This window comes from Lepus europaeus, chromosome 10 (genome assembly GCF_033115175.1).
Source record: "Lepus europaeus isolate LE1 chromosome 10, mLepTim1.pri, whole genome shotgun sequence".
Lineage (NCBI taxonomy): Eukaryota > Metazoa > Chordata > Mammalia > Lagomorpha > Leporidae > Lepus > Lepus europaeus.
In genome coordinates, this window is record NC_084836.1 from 104,873,274 (window position 1) to 104,887,070 (window position 13,797).

A 13,797-nucleotide genomic window follows, 5' to 3' on the forward strand; every position below is an offset into this window, starting at 1 on the left:
TATTTGTAGTACTGTTAAGAGTTTAGAGTTCTTTCACTTTCAGAGCAGCCTTTTAGAGTTAATAGGATAAAGGGTTATGACAACCTCCATTTGTAGAAAGGGGGAAGGCTGTTCTGGGCATGGCCCCGAGAAGTGAGTTCAGCTGCACAGAGACACTGTGCCACTGGGAGCCTGGTGCACCGCTTGTACTCTTTTCAGCAGTGCCCTGTCGCATTCTAATTTAATGGAAAGCAGCGGTTGGGACTCCTTCATGAATCGCAGTATAAAAGGCAAAGTGAGTCCAGAGTATGGAGGAAACAGCCTTGGAGTAGGAATCAGGAAGTGCTAAGTCTGTTAGCACCTCTGCCTTAATGATTGGTTTTGTGATTTTGGGTAAATAACCTGGCCCCTGCATCTTTTGTTTGATTGCTTTTTTTTTTTTTTTTTTTTTTTTTTTTTTTTTTGACAGGCAGAGTTAGACAGAGAGAGACAGAGAGAAAGCTCTTCCTTCTGTTGGGTCACCCTCCAAATGGCTGCTACAGCCGTTGCGCTGCACTGATCTGAAGCCAGGAGCCAAGTGCTTCCTCCTGGTCTCCCATGGGGTGCAGGGCCCAAGCACTTGAGCCATCCTCCACTGCCTTCTGGGGCCCCAGCAGAGAGCTGGACTGGAAGAGGAGCAACCGGGTCAGAATCCAGTGCCCCATCCGGGACTAGAACCTGGGGTACTGGCGCCACAGGCGGAAGATTAGCCAAGTGAGCTGCGGCGCCAGCCTGATTGCATTTTTTAAAAGTTTATTTTTAACAGGCAATAATTGTGTATTTATGGGATTCAGTGTGATATTTCGACATGCTTACCCTGTAGAATGGTCGAATCAGCATGATTTGAGGGCAAGTGTTATTGCTTGGGATACCTGTGGGTGGCACCTCTTGCAGAGTGCTTGGTTTGAGTCCTAGCTACTCTGTTTTCTGTTACTGCATGCCCTGGCAGGCAGTGGTGATGGTGGCTCAAGTACTTGGGTCCCTGCCACCCATAAGTAGACCTGGATGGAGTTCCTGCCTGCTAGCTTCAGCCTGGCCCAGTGGTAGCTGTTGCAGGCTTTTGAGGAGTAAACCAGTGGATGGAAGATTCTCTCTCTCTCCTGCTCTCCCGCTCTCCCTCTCTCCCTCTCTCCCTCTCTCCATCTCTCCCTTTCCTTCTCTCTCTCCTCCCTCTCTTCCTTCCTCCTTCCCCCCTCCCTCCCTCTCTCTTTCTCCTTCTGCTTTTCAAATAAAATGAAAATACACAAATTTTAAGATCAGATTAAGTAATTCCATTGCTTTTCATATTTGTGTGTGTGTGTGTTAAAATGTTTAAAACCTACTTTTTAGCAAGTTTGAGATCTGTAGAGCATTATTTATTAGTCACCACTCTGTGTAGTAGCTCAATAAAGCATGTTCCTCCTCTCTAACTGAACTTTGTACCCTTTGATCAACATCATCCCTTTTCCATCTACCTGCAGTATTCCCCCCGCCTGTCATTCTACTCTGTACCCGTATGAACTCAGCTTTGTTAGAATCCATAGATAAGTGAGACCACGCAGTATTTGTCTTTCTGTGCCTGACTTTTTGCACTTAGCATAATGTCCTCTAGATTCATCCATATTGTCACAAATGACAGAATTTCCTCTTTTATTTTTTTAAGATTTATTTTATTTATTTGAAAGACAGTTACAGAGAGAGGTAGAGACAGAGAGAGAGAGAGATCTTCCATCCGATGGTTCACTCCCCAGATGGCCACAATGGCCAGAGCTGCACTGATCCGAAGTCAGGAGCCAGGAGCTTCTTCCGGGTCTCCCACATGGGTACAGGGGCCCAAGGACTTGGGCATCTTCTACTGCTTTCCCAGGCCAAAGCAGAGAGCTGGATTGGAAGTGAAGCAGCTGGGACTAGAACCGGCGCCCATATGGGATGCCGGTGCTTCAGGCCAGGGCTTTAACCCGCTGTGCCACAGTGCCGACCCCTCCCCTGTTTTCAAGGCTGAATAATATTCCACTGTGTTCATGGACGTTTTCTTTATCCATCCATTTGCTGACGGGACATCTGTGTTGCTTCCGTATCTTAGCTATTGTGAGTAATGCCGTAGCGAACACGGAAGTGCAGGCGTCAACTCAGCACTCTGGTTTCACTTCCTTTGGATACCTGTGCAGACGTGGGATTGCAGGGTCGCACAGTGACTCTGTTTGTCGTTTCCTGAGAAAGCTCCGGAGTGGCTGTGCTGATTACACTCCCTGCAACATCACACGGGGGTCCCTTTCCTCTGCACGGGCCCCAGTACACGCTATCTTTTACCTCTTTGGTAACAGGCGCTGAGTTCTCATTGTGGTTCTCATTTGCATTTCCCTGGTCATTAGTGATGAGCATTCCTACCCGATCTGTTGGCCATTTATGTGTCCTCTTTTGAGATCCTCTGCTGGGCCTCTGGGCCTCATTCAGTTCTTCTGTAAAGTGAAATTTGGGCGTACAGACTGTGGGGTTGACATAGGTGATATTCTGTCTGTGAACTACTTGTGAGTAACTGTAAAAAAGGCTTCATAATCTTTCTTAGACATAAATCAAAACCACGTGCTAAGGGGTAGTTCTGGGGGTTGCATCTTAGTGAGCCTACCGCAGGGTCCCCATCCCTCGGTGGCTTTGTTCCTTGTGATTTCTGTACAATTAGGAACTTTCAGGAAGTGGTAAAAATGCATATGAAAAAGATTCTGTAAAAAAAAAAAAAATCCACTAGTGTACGTGGCATTGAGAGACTTGGGAGGGTCTGCTGAGGGACGTGGAGCGCCCTCCCAGCCCCGGGGAGACTCCATGCCTCGGCACTCTCTGGGCAGGTCCTGAAAGCTTTAGGACATGTCCCGTCTAGGCTTTTCTGTCTTTTCCAGCTCTAAATCCCCGTGTTTCTCTCCTCGCTTTTTCAGCCCAACAGGGGCACAAAACGTCCCCGGGATGACGAAGAAGAGGAGCTGAAGACGCGCCGGAAGCCGGCCGGCCCTCGGGAGCGGGGCCGCTACCGGGAGGAGGAGCTGACGGTGGTGGAGGAAGCCGAGGACGACAAAAAACGGCTGCTTCAGATTATCGACAGAGAGGGGGAGGAGGAGGAGGAAGAGGTAACGGGCAGCGGGCGACAGGCGGAGCTGGGAGGGCGCCGACTGGGCTGCCCCCACCCTGTGTCTGTAAAGGGTCAGTTGGGACCAGATACTTGACTTGAACTTGCCAGCTGCATCTGTAAAATGGGCCTAAGAATTTTCCTTCCTTAGCACTGACGCGAAGGCTGTGTGGGACTCTGTCCTCAGGGCACATAGGCAGCTGCGTCTCATTCAGGCTCAGTGCAGGTGTTGCCTCCTCCAAGAAGTCCCGGCTGCCTCCCAGGCACCTGGCAAAGCCGTCCTCTCCTTCTCTCATCACCTCATGCCCTGTATTGTCCTAATAGCGCCTGTGGTGGCTGGAAACCCTTGTCCTTCCCCCAACCTCCTACGAAGACAGGGACTGGCTCTGGTAGGTACATGGCTCTATCCCTGGCCCTCCGAGCAGTGCCTAGCTCCTGGTTGGCCCTTAATAAATATTTATCGAATGTTTACATGAATGAAGCTGAGGAGAATAGAGGCAAAATATCAGTGATTAAAAACAAAACGACCTTACCTCTGTGTCTTTGTAAATCCTTAAGCTTCAGCTTGTGTGTTGTTTCACGTTGGCATTTTGTTCAAGCTGAATTATGGAAATAGATTCTTAAGAGCCAGCTGTTTTTTGGTTCCCTCAAAGTCACGCTGCTAAGTTTGGATTTAAAAACGCGGCTGGCGCACAAGTCTGAGGGGAGAGAGACATGGATTCGTGTGCCACGAAGGCTTTCCTGTGTTCTGGCGGTAGCTCTTTCTTGTTAGGATTTGTAGGCCTTGTCCCAGTGCTAGTTTGGAGTCTGCCCCTAAAAGGTGGTGGCACTCTGGAAAAGCGTGGCGGGAAACCATCTTGAGTTTCCTCTGAGGGCAGCAGCCTTGCCAGGATTTAGACGAACTGTGCAGCGCACCCTCCTTCCTTCTCCTCCCCAGCGTCTGCTCAGGCTCTCAGCCCTGCAGCAGCCGTTAATTGGCAGGTACAGTTCGCGTGTAGGGCGAGACTGGTGCTAGTGGGTTATGGCGGTAGCTGTCATGGGTAAGTGGTTTCTAGCCTGGGAGACGGAAATGTCACGTGGGACTAGGCCTCCTGTTAAGGGACAGAGAAAAAGAGATCACTTCATACACATGACACACGGAGGGCTGCAGGTCCGGGAGTTATCTCCTCACTGCCACCAAAGTCCCATCTGTTGAAAAACAAGTGATGTTTGCCCTCGCGAAGTCACGTGTGCTTGTAAAATATTATTGTTCTTTGTGTGCTACATCCCCAGCATTCATCTTTCTGAAATCTCCCTCCGGTTTCTGACGTTGAGCTATTGGAGAAACTGCTGTGGCCGATGACTAAGACTGATAATTCGTTTTTTCCCCAGTTTTGGAGGGAAATTAAAGGGGAGAAGGCCAGACCCTGGAGAGATTAGGACTTCGGGAATCCCACGAGAGCTGGAGGAACACTACCAGTGGTGGTGACATGTTAGCCAAGGGAAAGAGAAGCAGGGGGTACTGATGGTGCTTAGAAGTGCCTGACCCTCTCCTCGAAATGTGGGGTGGGACGTCGGGTACTACTGATAACTGTGTCCTTTAATATAGCGCACAAAACAAATTTATATACAACCTTTCTTTAACTCTTTCTATGACCTTGAAAGACACAGGTAACATTTTTCTGCACCCCTCCCCACTTCCCTTCAGCAGATCTTTACTGGGCACCTTCTATGTGCCAGATGCTACAGAATTAGCAATGAACAGGTAGACATGGGCCGGCAGCACCAGGGCGTTTGCTCTGGTTTGGGGCTGGAGCGACCCGGGCCCTGCCAGACCTGCCTCGTATAGGTCAGGTGAGGGATGTAGGATTCTGTTCCCAGTGCCAAATGGATGACTTGACGAAAGACTTAATGTCTTGGAATCAGCTGGACTTGGTGAGAGTTTGAGGAAGATATTCGGCAAAGTAACATTGCCCACAAGTAGCGAAGCTGAGGCCTGGGTCCCGACTGAACCAGAACACTGACTTCAGGGGACTTCTCTCTCGGCTGCAGACCCTGGGGAGGGCTGCAGGCCCAACAGAGTCCCTTAGGATCCAGGAGTTGCTGACACAAATATTGTTGTACCCCATACGAATTTATAGGTATTCCCCACTTAGAATCCAGTAAATGAAAATTGAAGTTTAATAAGCAAGTAATAACTAACATTTTTGAGTACTTGGAAAATTGTGGGCTGATTCTGTGCTTTCTGGAAGGATCTAGTTCAAGTTTTCTTCGGAGCAGTTTCTTGCTTTCAGGAGTGAGTTGTCAGTGTGGGGAGAGTGTGAGAGCGGGTGGTGCATGGCAGCACCTACCCACTGCCTTTGAGCCGGAAGGTCAGCTGGAGGGTGGACCTCTCTGAAATCGCAGGCCAAGGGGGCATGTGACCTGGTGTCGGAGAAGCTCGTAGCCCCTGCTGGCGTGCCTAAAGCTCAATCCCCAGCTCGGGCTCCTTGCTCCAGCTTTTGCTAATACGCACCCTGGAAGGCAGCAGTGATAGCTTGAGTCATTGGGTTCCTGCCACCCACCCGCATGGGGGAGCCGGATTGTGTTCCTGGCTCCTGGCTTTGGCCTGGCCCAGCCCTGCCATTCTGGGCATTTTAAGAGTTAGCCCATGGATGGGATCTCTTATCCATCTGTCTGTCTGTCTCTCTCTGTCTCAGCTTCTCAAAAGAAAAAAGAAAAAAAGTTCAGAAATTTTGGTGCACTTCAGCTTCTCAAAAGAAAAAAGAAAAAAGAATCAGAAATTTCGGTGCACAATTTTCAGCGATGCGTTCTGTTTACTTTCGGTATTCCAGGGACTGAAGTGGGAACCTTGGGTATGATCTGCTACCTGCATATGCTGCTTCTGAGTGAAGCCACTGAATTTTCCATGTGTGTCAGGACCCAAGTAGCGGTCTAAATCCCTTCTCAAAGCTGGTGCAGTCCAGACACAAAATGTATAAGAAAAAATGCAAGACAGAGCCTATAGCTAGTTCGCTATGTGCAGAAGTAGGCAGTGGGCTGGATTTGGCCCATGGATAGTGGGTTGCTGACCCTGGAGCGGAAAAAGATTAAAGGCCTGTCACTGACTCAGGCTTAGCTTTTGACCAAGTTTTTCTGAACCTCTGAGTCTTAGCTTATGTGTACAACAGAGGAAAAGGATAAGGTAAATATTTAAAAAACCTAATATTGGGCCGGCGCCGTGGCTCTACAGGCTAATCCTTCGCCTTGCAGCGCCGGCACACCGGGTTCTAGTCCTGGTTGGGGCACCGGATTCTGTCCCGGTTGCCCCTCTTCCAGGCCAGCTCTTTGTTATGGCCCGGGAAGGCAGTGGAGGATGGCCCAAGTCCTTGGACCCTGCACCCGCATGGGAGACCAGGAGAAGCACCTGGCTCCTGGCTTCGGATCAGCGCGATGCGCTGGCTGCAGCGCGCAGGCCGCAGCAGCCATTGGAGGGTGAACCAACGGCAAAAAGGAAGACCTTTCTCTCTGTCTCTCTCTCACTATCCACTCTGCCTGTCAAAAAAAAAAAAAAAAACAAAAAACAAAAAACAACCTAATATTGTTGCTCACTGTGCTATATGGCGTACTCAAGAAGTATTTGTTGAACGAATGAGTCTTTAGCACGTTAAGCAGAACCCTGTTCCAGACGCTGGTCTCCAGGAAGATACCCAGAGGGACACAGAGGCCCTTAAGTCTCATTCTGGTGGGAAAGGTGGAGCGTGTTCATTTCCCCAGACGGCCACAGCAGAGTGAGGTGGAGTGTAGGAGCCACAGGAAAGACGTGGGACAGTGAATGGGAAATCCCTGTGGACTGAAGTTGTCACTTTGTGCCTTTGTACCAGGAGGAACCCCTGGATGAAAGCTCAGTGAAGAAAATGATCCTCACGTTTGAGAAGAGATCGTACAAAAACCAAGAGCTGCGAATCAAGTTTCCCGACAATCCGGAGAAGTAAGGCTCTGCTTTGCTGGTACCTTTCTCCCCTGTGACGTTTGCTTGCTGATTTTGTTCTGTTTGCTTTGGCTTTGTGATGCAGGTCTGGTGTCCCAGGATGACCTGCGTGTCTGGGAAGTCACTAACAGGAGCCCCAGGACTCGAGTCAGTGGTGCTCGGGACTTGGTTTATTACGGTGGAAGGGTACACGGTAGGATCCACAAGGACAGAAGGCACAAGGGGCAGAGTCTGGGCAAGTTTGTGTGCAGGCTTTCTGAGCTTGCTCCTGACCTTGGCAAGGGTCAGGTGGGCCCCTTTCCACAGCACTGAAGTGCATCAGCATGCAGGCAGTGCTTGGTCCACAGAAGCAGGCGTTTTCTGAGGACTGTTGACGTAGGCGTTCTGTGCCAGGAACAACGACCAGACTTCCAGACTCCCAGGAGGAAAGCAGCTGTTCAGTGCCCTGGGCTGGCGAAACAACCCTGTCTCTTAGGGAGCCTTTCACAAGCCAAGTTCCCAGCTGCCAGCCTTGCAGTCAGAGCCTTCAGAAGAGCAGGGCTGCTGTGTTAACTCTTTCCTTCATCTGCCTTCGCAATGCCCTAGGAAGACAGACCGTGGCTGCCACTAGTGACAGCCTGATTGCCGAGCAAGTGTCGAAAGCTCTGGGGTCAGACCCTGTGTGACTCCCTTGTGACCTCGAGTAGCCTCCTCTGTTTAAGGAAGTACTAGCTCCCTCACAGGGTTGTTGTGACTACAAAATGAGAATAATGGCAAGTCCAGTACCCGGCACACAGTAGGTGCTCAGGAAATGATAGCAAGGCGTTCCTGCACTGGCGCCTGAGCACGTCGGAGTGCTGTAATGAGGAATCTGATATCCCAGTCACTCTAAAGGAGTTTTCCTATTTATACAGATGTTAATGTTGTGACTCTGTCTCCTCTCCCTGTCTGTCTCCCTTCCTGGACATACAGATTTCATGAATCTTAATGTGCCTGAGACCCTTAGGAGTTAAGAGTTGAGTGGTACAATCTTTGCACTCAAATTTCTAGGTGACTGGGAAGACTGACAGTAAATGCAAGGTGGAAGAAAAAATACACCTTAAAAGAGGTAGAAGCAAGGGGTCGTGGGAGCAAAGGGGACGAGACAGCAAAAACCAAGCTGGGGGCTAGTGAGGGCATTCCAGAAAGGCTGGTGTTTGAGTGGGGCCTTGAAGAATGATTTTGATTCTGTTAGGGGGGAAAAACCCAGACAGGCATGTTAGGCAGCATGAAGCGCGTGAACAACAGCAGACGCGTCTGAGGGCACGGAGTCTTCACGGCTGCACGGGGAGGCTGGTGTGGGCCACTGTGCTCTCCCTGTACCGTGGATGGGGAAGCAGCAGGGTGCAAACCCACTTCCTGGATGGAGGGTCACGCCTTCTGACAGCAGGTGCAGCTAGGTCTGAGTTCAGCCTGCCCAGCCCCTGGGTCCTGTCCGGTTTTGTGCTGACCTCCACCCCATGCTGGTACTTGTCATACCGCACTCTGTGTTTACGTAGGCAAACTATACATGAATTGTAAGAAACACCAACTATGCACAAGTCAAAGGAAAAATGAAAGCTCTTCACTGTGCTGACTCCGTTCCTATTCTCCTTCCTAGAGGTGACGCTGGGAACAGATCTTGAATATCCCTTTAGATTATTTGCTGTGTATTTATATACTTGGGTGTCCAAGTAAGCAAGTACTTTTCTTCCTATGCAAATCAAGTTACATATCTTCTGCCCCTTGATATTTCAGGTCATATAACAGGAGGTCTTTCCATGTTAGTGTATGTATATCTACCTTTTTTCCCCAAAAGATCTCCTTCTTATTTCAATTTTTTAAAAAGATTTATTTATTTATTTGAAAGAGTTATAACAAGAGAGACAGAGATCCTCTATCTGCCGGCTCATTCCCCAAATGGCTGCAACAGCTGGGGCCAGGCCAGACCAAAGGCAGGAGTCTGCGTCTCCCATGTGGGTGGCAGGAGCCCAAATACTTGGGCCATCTTCTGCTGCTTTTCTCAGGCCAATAGCAGGGGGCTGGTCCGGAAGTGGAGAAGCTGAAAACTAACTGGCCACCATATGGGATGTAGGCATTGCGGGTGGTGGCTCTTCCTGCTGTGCCACAATGCTGCCCTCCACCTTTTTTTAAACATTTATTTATTTTGAAAGTCAGAGCTACAAGAGGGAGGAGTAGGGGCGGAGGGAGAGAGAAAATATGAATCTTGCATCTGCTGGTTCACTTGCCAGGTGGCCACAGTGGCCAGCACTGGGCCAGGCTGAAGCCAGGTGCCAGGAGCTTGCTCTGGTCTCCAACATGGGTGGCAGGGGCTCAAATACCTGGGCCATCCTCTGCTGCTTTTCCTACGCCATTAGCAGGGAGCTGGATTGGAAGTGGACCATCTGGGACACGAACCGTCATCCATAGGGAATGCCAGCGTTGTTGCAGGCAGTGGCTTTACCTGCTACACCACAATTAAGCCCCTATCTATTGTTTTTCTAAATGGTGCATAGCATGTCTTTGTTTGGAAATGCCATGATTTATTTCATTATTTTTCTTTTATTTTTTTTGACAGGCAGAGTGGACAGTGAGAGAGAGAGAGAGAGAGAGAGAGAGAGAGAGAGAGAGAAAGGTCTTCCTTTGCCGTTGGTTCACCCTCCAATGGCCGTTGCAGTTGGCACATTGCGCTGATCCGAAGCCAGGAGCCAGGTGCTTCTCCTGGTCTCCCATGTGGGTGCAGGGCCCAAGCACTTGGGCCATCCTCCACTGCCTTCCCGGGCCATAGCAGAGAGCTGGCCTGGAAGAGGGGCAACCGGGACAGAATCCGGTGCCCCGACCGGGACTAGAACCCGGTGTGCCGGCGCCGCAAGGCGGAGGATTAGCCTATTGAGCCACCGCGCCGGCCTCATTATTTTTCTACTGATGGACATTTGCTTATTGTAAATACTGAATTTGTGAGCAATGCTGCAGTGAACCATCTTGTCCATTTGTCATACGCATATTCTTGTAGGGTGGATACTTAAGGTTGAATTCCCACATTGAAGGATATTAACACTTTTAAAAAGTTTCTTGCGTTATTTAATTTGATAGGCAGAAAGAGAGACACACATAAAGAGAGAAAGAGATTTTCTGTCCACTGACTCACCCACAGATACCTACAACAAGCAGGCTGGGCCAGGCCAAAGCAAGGAGCCTGGAACTCCCTCCTGGTCTGCCCCGTACTTGAACCATCCCCTGCTGCCTCCCAGGGTGTGCGCCCGTAGGAAGCTGGAATTGAGAGTGGAGCTGAGCTCAAACCCAGGGACTCCGACATGGGATGCGGCCATCCCAGTTGGTGACTTCACCCCTGCACCTAACACCCACTGTGGGTGGAGATGTTTTTCACTTGGAGAGCGCTGCCAAATGCCCTTCAGTCTGCCTCCAGCAGCGTCTCCTTCTCTGCGTTCTTGCTCACAATGGACGAGACCAGTCTTGAACATCTTGGCTGTTTAACTGTTTTCTCTGAGCGGTGGCTCCTGCATTAGACTCTGTTCCTTTAAGAGGTGGGCTTTTGGCTGCCACCACGGCTCACTAGGCTAATCCTCTGCCTGCGGCGCCAGCACCCTGGGTTCTAAGTCCCGGTTGTGGCGCCAGATTCTGTCCCGGTTGCTCCGCTTCCATTCCAGCTCTCTTCTGTGGCCCGGGAAGGCAGTGGAGGATGGCCCAAATGCTTGGGCCCTGCACCCACATGGGAGACCAGGAGGAAGTACCTGGCTCCTGGTTTCGGACCAGTGTAGCGCCGGCTATAAAAAAAATCCAGTGTTTTCCGTTCCAACAAACTTTGTATACCATTTTAGTTTTTAAATCTGAACATGTGAACACTGAAATTACACATAAAGCACCTTTCCTCCCATGTCAGAAAGCAGTTATGAAGCTACATTGTGTTTTAACCTTGAGTTCTTGAATTCTTACTAGTGTGATGTCTTTCATAATTCTCTAGACAAGCAAGGTGCAATTAAGATGAAAATTGCTAGAGCATGTTTGAATGAAACTTTCCAGTTGAGATCAGAAACATTCAAATTTATTTTCCCATATATGCCATTGTCATTTTGATCGCATTGCCCCAAATGCCTCTTTTCATCTGGCTGCATTTCAGATTCAATTGACAATTCTCCTCATGCAGCCTTGGCTTTGCACCGTGTGGCCTTCCTCCCAAGCATCATGTTGAGAAGAGTGTGCTATTTCCCTAGTGAGCCCTGTAATAGTTCTTTGTATTTCTGCAGGGGCAGAATTCTTTTGTGATTCTCAAGATTTTTGGTCTCAGGATCCCTTCACACTCTTAAATTATTGAGTACTCCAAATAGCTTTTCTTAGAAAATTCTAGAAACAGAAGAATATCCATTCGAGGGGCAGGCATTTGGCTTAGCCATTAAGACATCAGTTGGGCTGCCCATGCCCTATATCAGAATGGCTGGGTTCAGGTCCCAGCTCTGCTTCTGATTCCAGTTTCCTGCTGTTGCAGACCCTGGGAGGCAGAAGGTGATGGATCAAGTAGTTGGGTGCCTGCTAACCACCTGGGAGACGTGGATTAAGTTCCTGACTCTTTTTTTTTTTTTTTTTGACAGGCAGAGTGGATAGTCAGAGACAGAAAGGTCTTCCTTTGCCGTTGGTTCACGCTCCAATGGCCGCCGCGGCCTGTGTGCTGCAGCTGGCGCACAGCGCTGATCCGAAGCCAGGAGCCAGGTGCCTCTCCTGGTCTCCCATGGGGTGCAGGGCCCAAGCACTTGGGCCATCCTCCACTGCACTCCCGGCCCATAGCAGAGAGCTGGCCTGGAAGAGGGGCAACCGGGACAGAATCCGGCGCCCCGACTGAGACTAGAACCTGGTGTGCCGGCGCCGCTAGGCAGAGGATTAGCCTGTTGAGCCACGGCGCCGGCCGAGTTCCTGACTCTTGACTTCTGCCTGGGCCATCCTAGGCTCTTGCAGGCATTTGGGGAGTGAACCCAGCAGATGGACATCTCTCTCTCTCTTCCCGTTTTCTCACTCCTCGCTACTTTCTCTGTCTTTGCCTCTCAGACAAGTGGGGATGGGCTTTGTGGCCCAGTGAGTTAAGCAGCTGCTTGAAATGCTGGCATCCCATATCAGAGCTTCTGTTTGAGTCTGGCCACACTGTCTCTGATCCAGCTCTCTGCTAATGTCCTGGGAAGGCAACAGTTGATGCGCCATGTGGGAGACCGGTTGGAGTGTCAGGCTCCTGGCTTTGGCCTGGCCCAGTCTGTCTCAGTATTTTGGGAGTGAATTAGCAGGTAGAAGATCTCTCTGTCTTTTTCTCACTGTGCCTTGTAAATAAATAAATCTTTAAACAAGCAGATTTTTATTTTAAGTTACAAAGAAAAAATTCACAAGTACACATTCATGTGCTGTCAGGGTAATGATATCACAGGTTATGGGAAATTCCACTTCTGAGAAGAACAGGAGTGAAAAAGGCAGATAATGTCTGAGAATTGTTATGAAATAGTCTTTTTTTTTTTTTTTTTTTGACAGGCAGAGTTAGACAGAGAGAGAGAGAGAGAGAAAGAAAAGTCTTCCTTCCGTTGGTTCACCCCCCAAATGGCCTCCAGGGCCGGCGCATTGCGCCGATCCGAAACCAGGAGCCAGGTGCTTCCTCCTGGTCTCCCGTGCGGGTGCAGGGCGCAAGCACTTGGGCCATCCTCCACTGCCTTCCCGGGCCACAGTAGAGAGCTGGACTGGAAGAGGAGCAACCGGGACAGAATCCGGCACCCCAACCGGGACTAGAACCCGGGGTGTCAGCATTGCAGGCAGAGGACTAGCCAAGTGAGCCGTGGCGCTGGCCATGAAATAGTCTTGATCTTACATAACCCTGGAGTGGTCTCCTGCTGCCTCCTCACCCCATCCCAGGGTTCCCGGACCACACTCCGAGTTTGGGTGGAAGAAGCGTCATGGCTCCCAGCAGTGATTGCTGGTGTTGTGGTTGCATTTAGGACTCACTGGATGGTGTCACCTTCCCAGTGTTTCTGAACTTTGCTGGTCTCTTGCTAACATTCACTCTGTGGTTGCAGGAGATCATCCTCCTGGTCCAAAGGAGGCGTGCAAAGGCAGGCTGAGAGAATATTCTCGGTCGCATCAGTGGAACTGACGACCCCATCTCGGCCTGAGTTACTGTTTGAATGTGCTGCCCTATTGCTTTCCCATCACCTGACCCTTGCTGCCAGCTCTGAGTCATCTCATGCCCAAGGCATGTCTAACCCCAGAGACAGCGCTCTGCAAATAGTGCCGTGTGCTTTAAAAGTAGGCAGCACTTTATCAGCGAAAACAGAAGAAAACTCGTGTTTGTTGGTTACTTACGGTTTTCCAGCTGTTATTCGGCACTGTGTATGTGCACAGTCTGTGTTAGCCCCACTGTAGTACAGCCACAAAATAAGGACATTGACGTTTAGAGATAAATTAATGTTCCGTCTTCCTTGATCAGGTTGACACCCTGTGCTGTGTGTTTCGGTGACACATCTCTTGGGCAGTACTGGGTGTCCCTGTACTGAATTGTATGTTGTAGCTTGTTTGTATTTGTGCTTGGTTAGATGCTCCATGTGGCCAGAAACTGGAGTTATTTTGTTATTTATTATACCCTCAGCACCTAGTGGCGGTACTGACTCTGTACCCAGTAAGCACTTGCTGACCGCTGTTCCTGGTCACACAACTAGGAATAGTATGGCTGAGGGTATGACTCAGGGCTGTG

General features: G+C 49.9%; 1 protein-coding gene across 1 annotated transcript in view; it reads left to right on the forward strand.

Annotated features, from left to right (window-relative positions):
• The window catches only part of CTNNBL1 (catenin beta like 1), a 168,406-nt gene that overhangs the window by 36,665 nt on the left and 117,944 nt on the right, over positions 1–13,797 (forward strand). The window contains exons 2-3 of the mRNA XM_062204184.1: positions 2,928–3,116; positions 6,958–7,064. Of these exons, the coding sequence (XP_062060168.1) occupies positions 2,928–3,116; positions 6,958–7,064 (296 nt within the window). The remainder of the gene's footprint in view (positions 1–2,927; positions 3,117–6,957; positions 7,065–13,797) is intronic.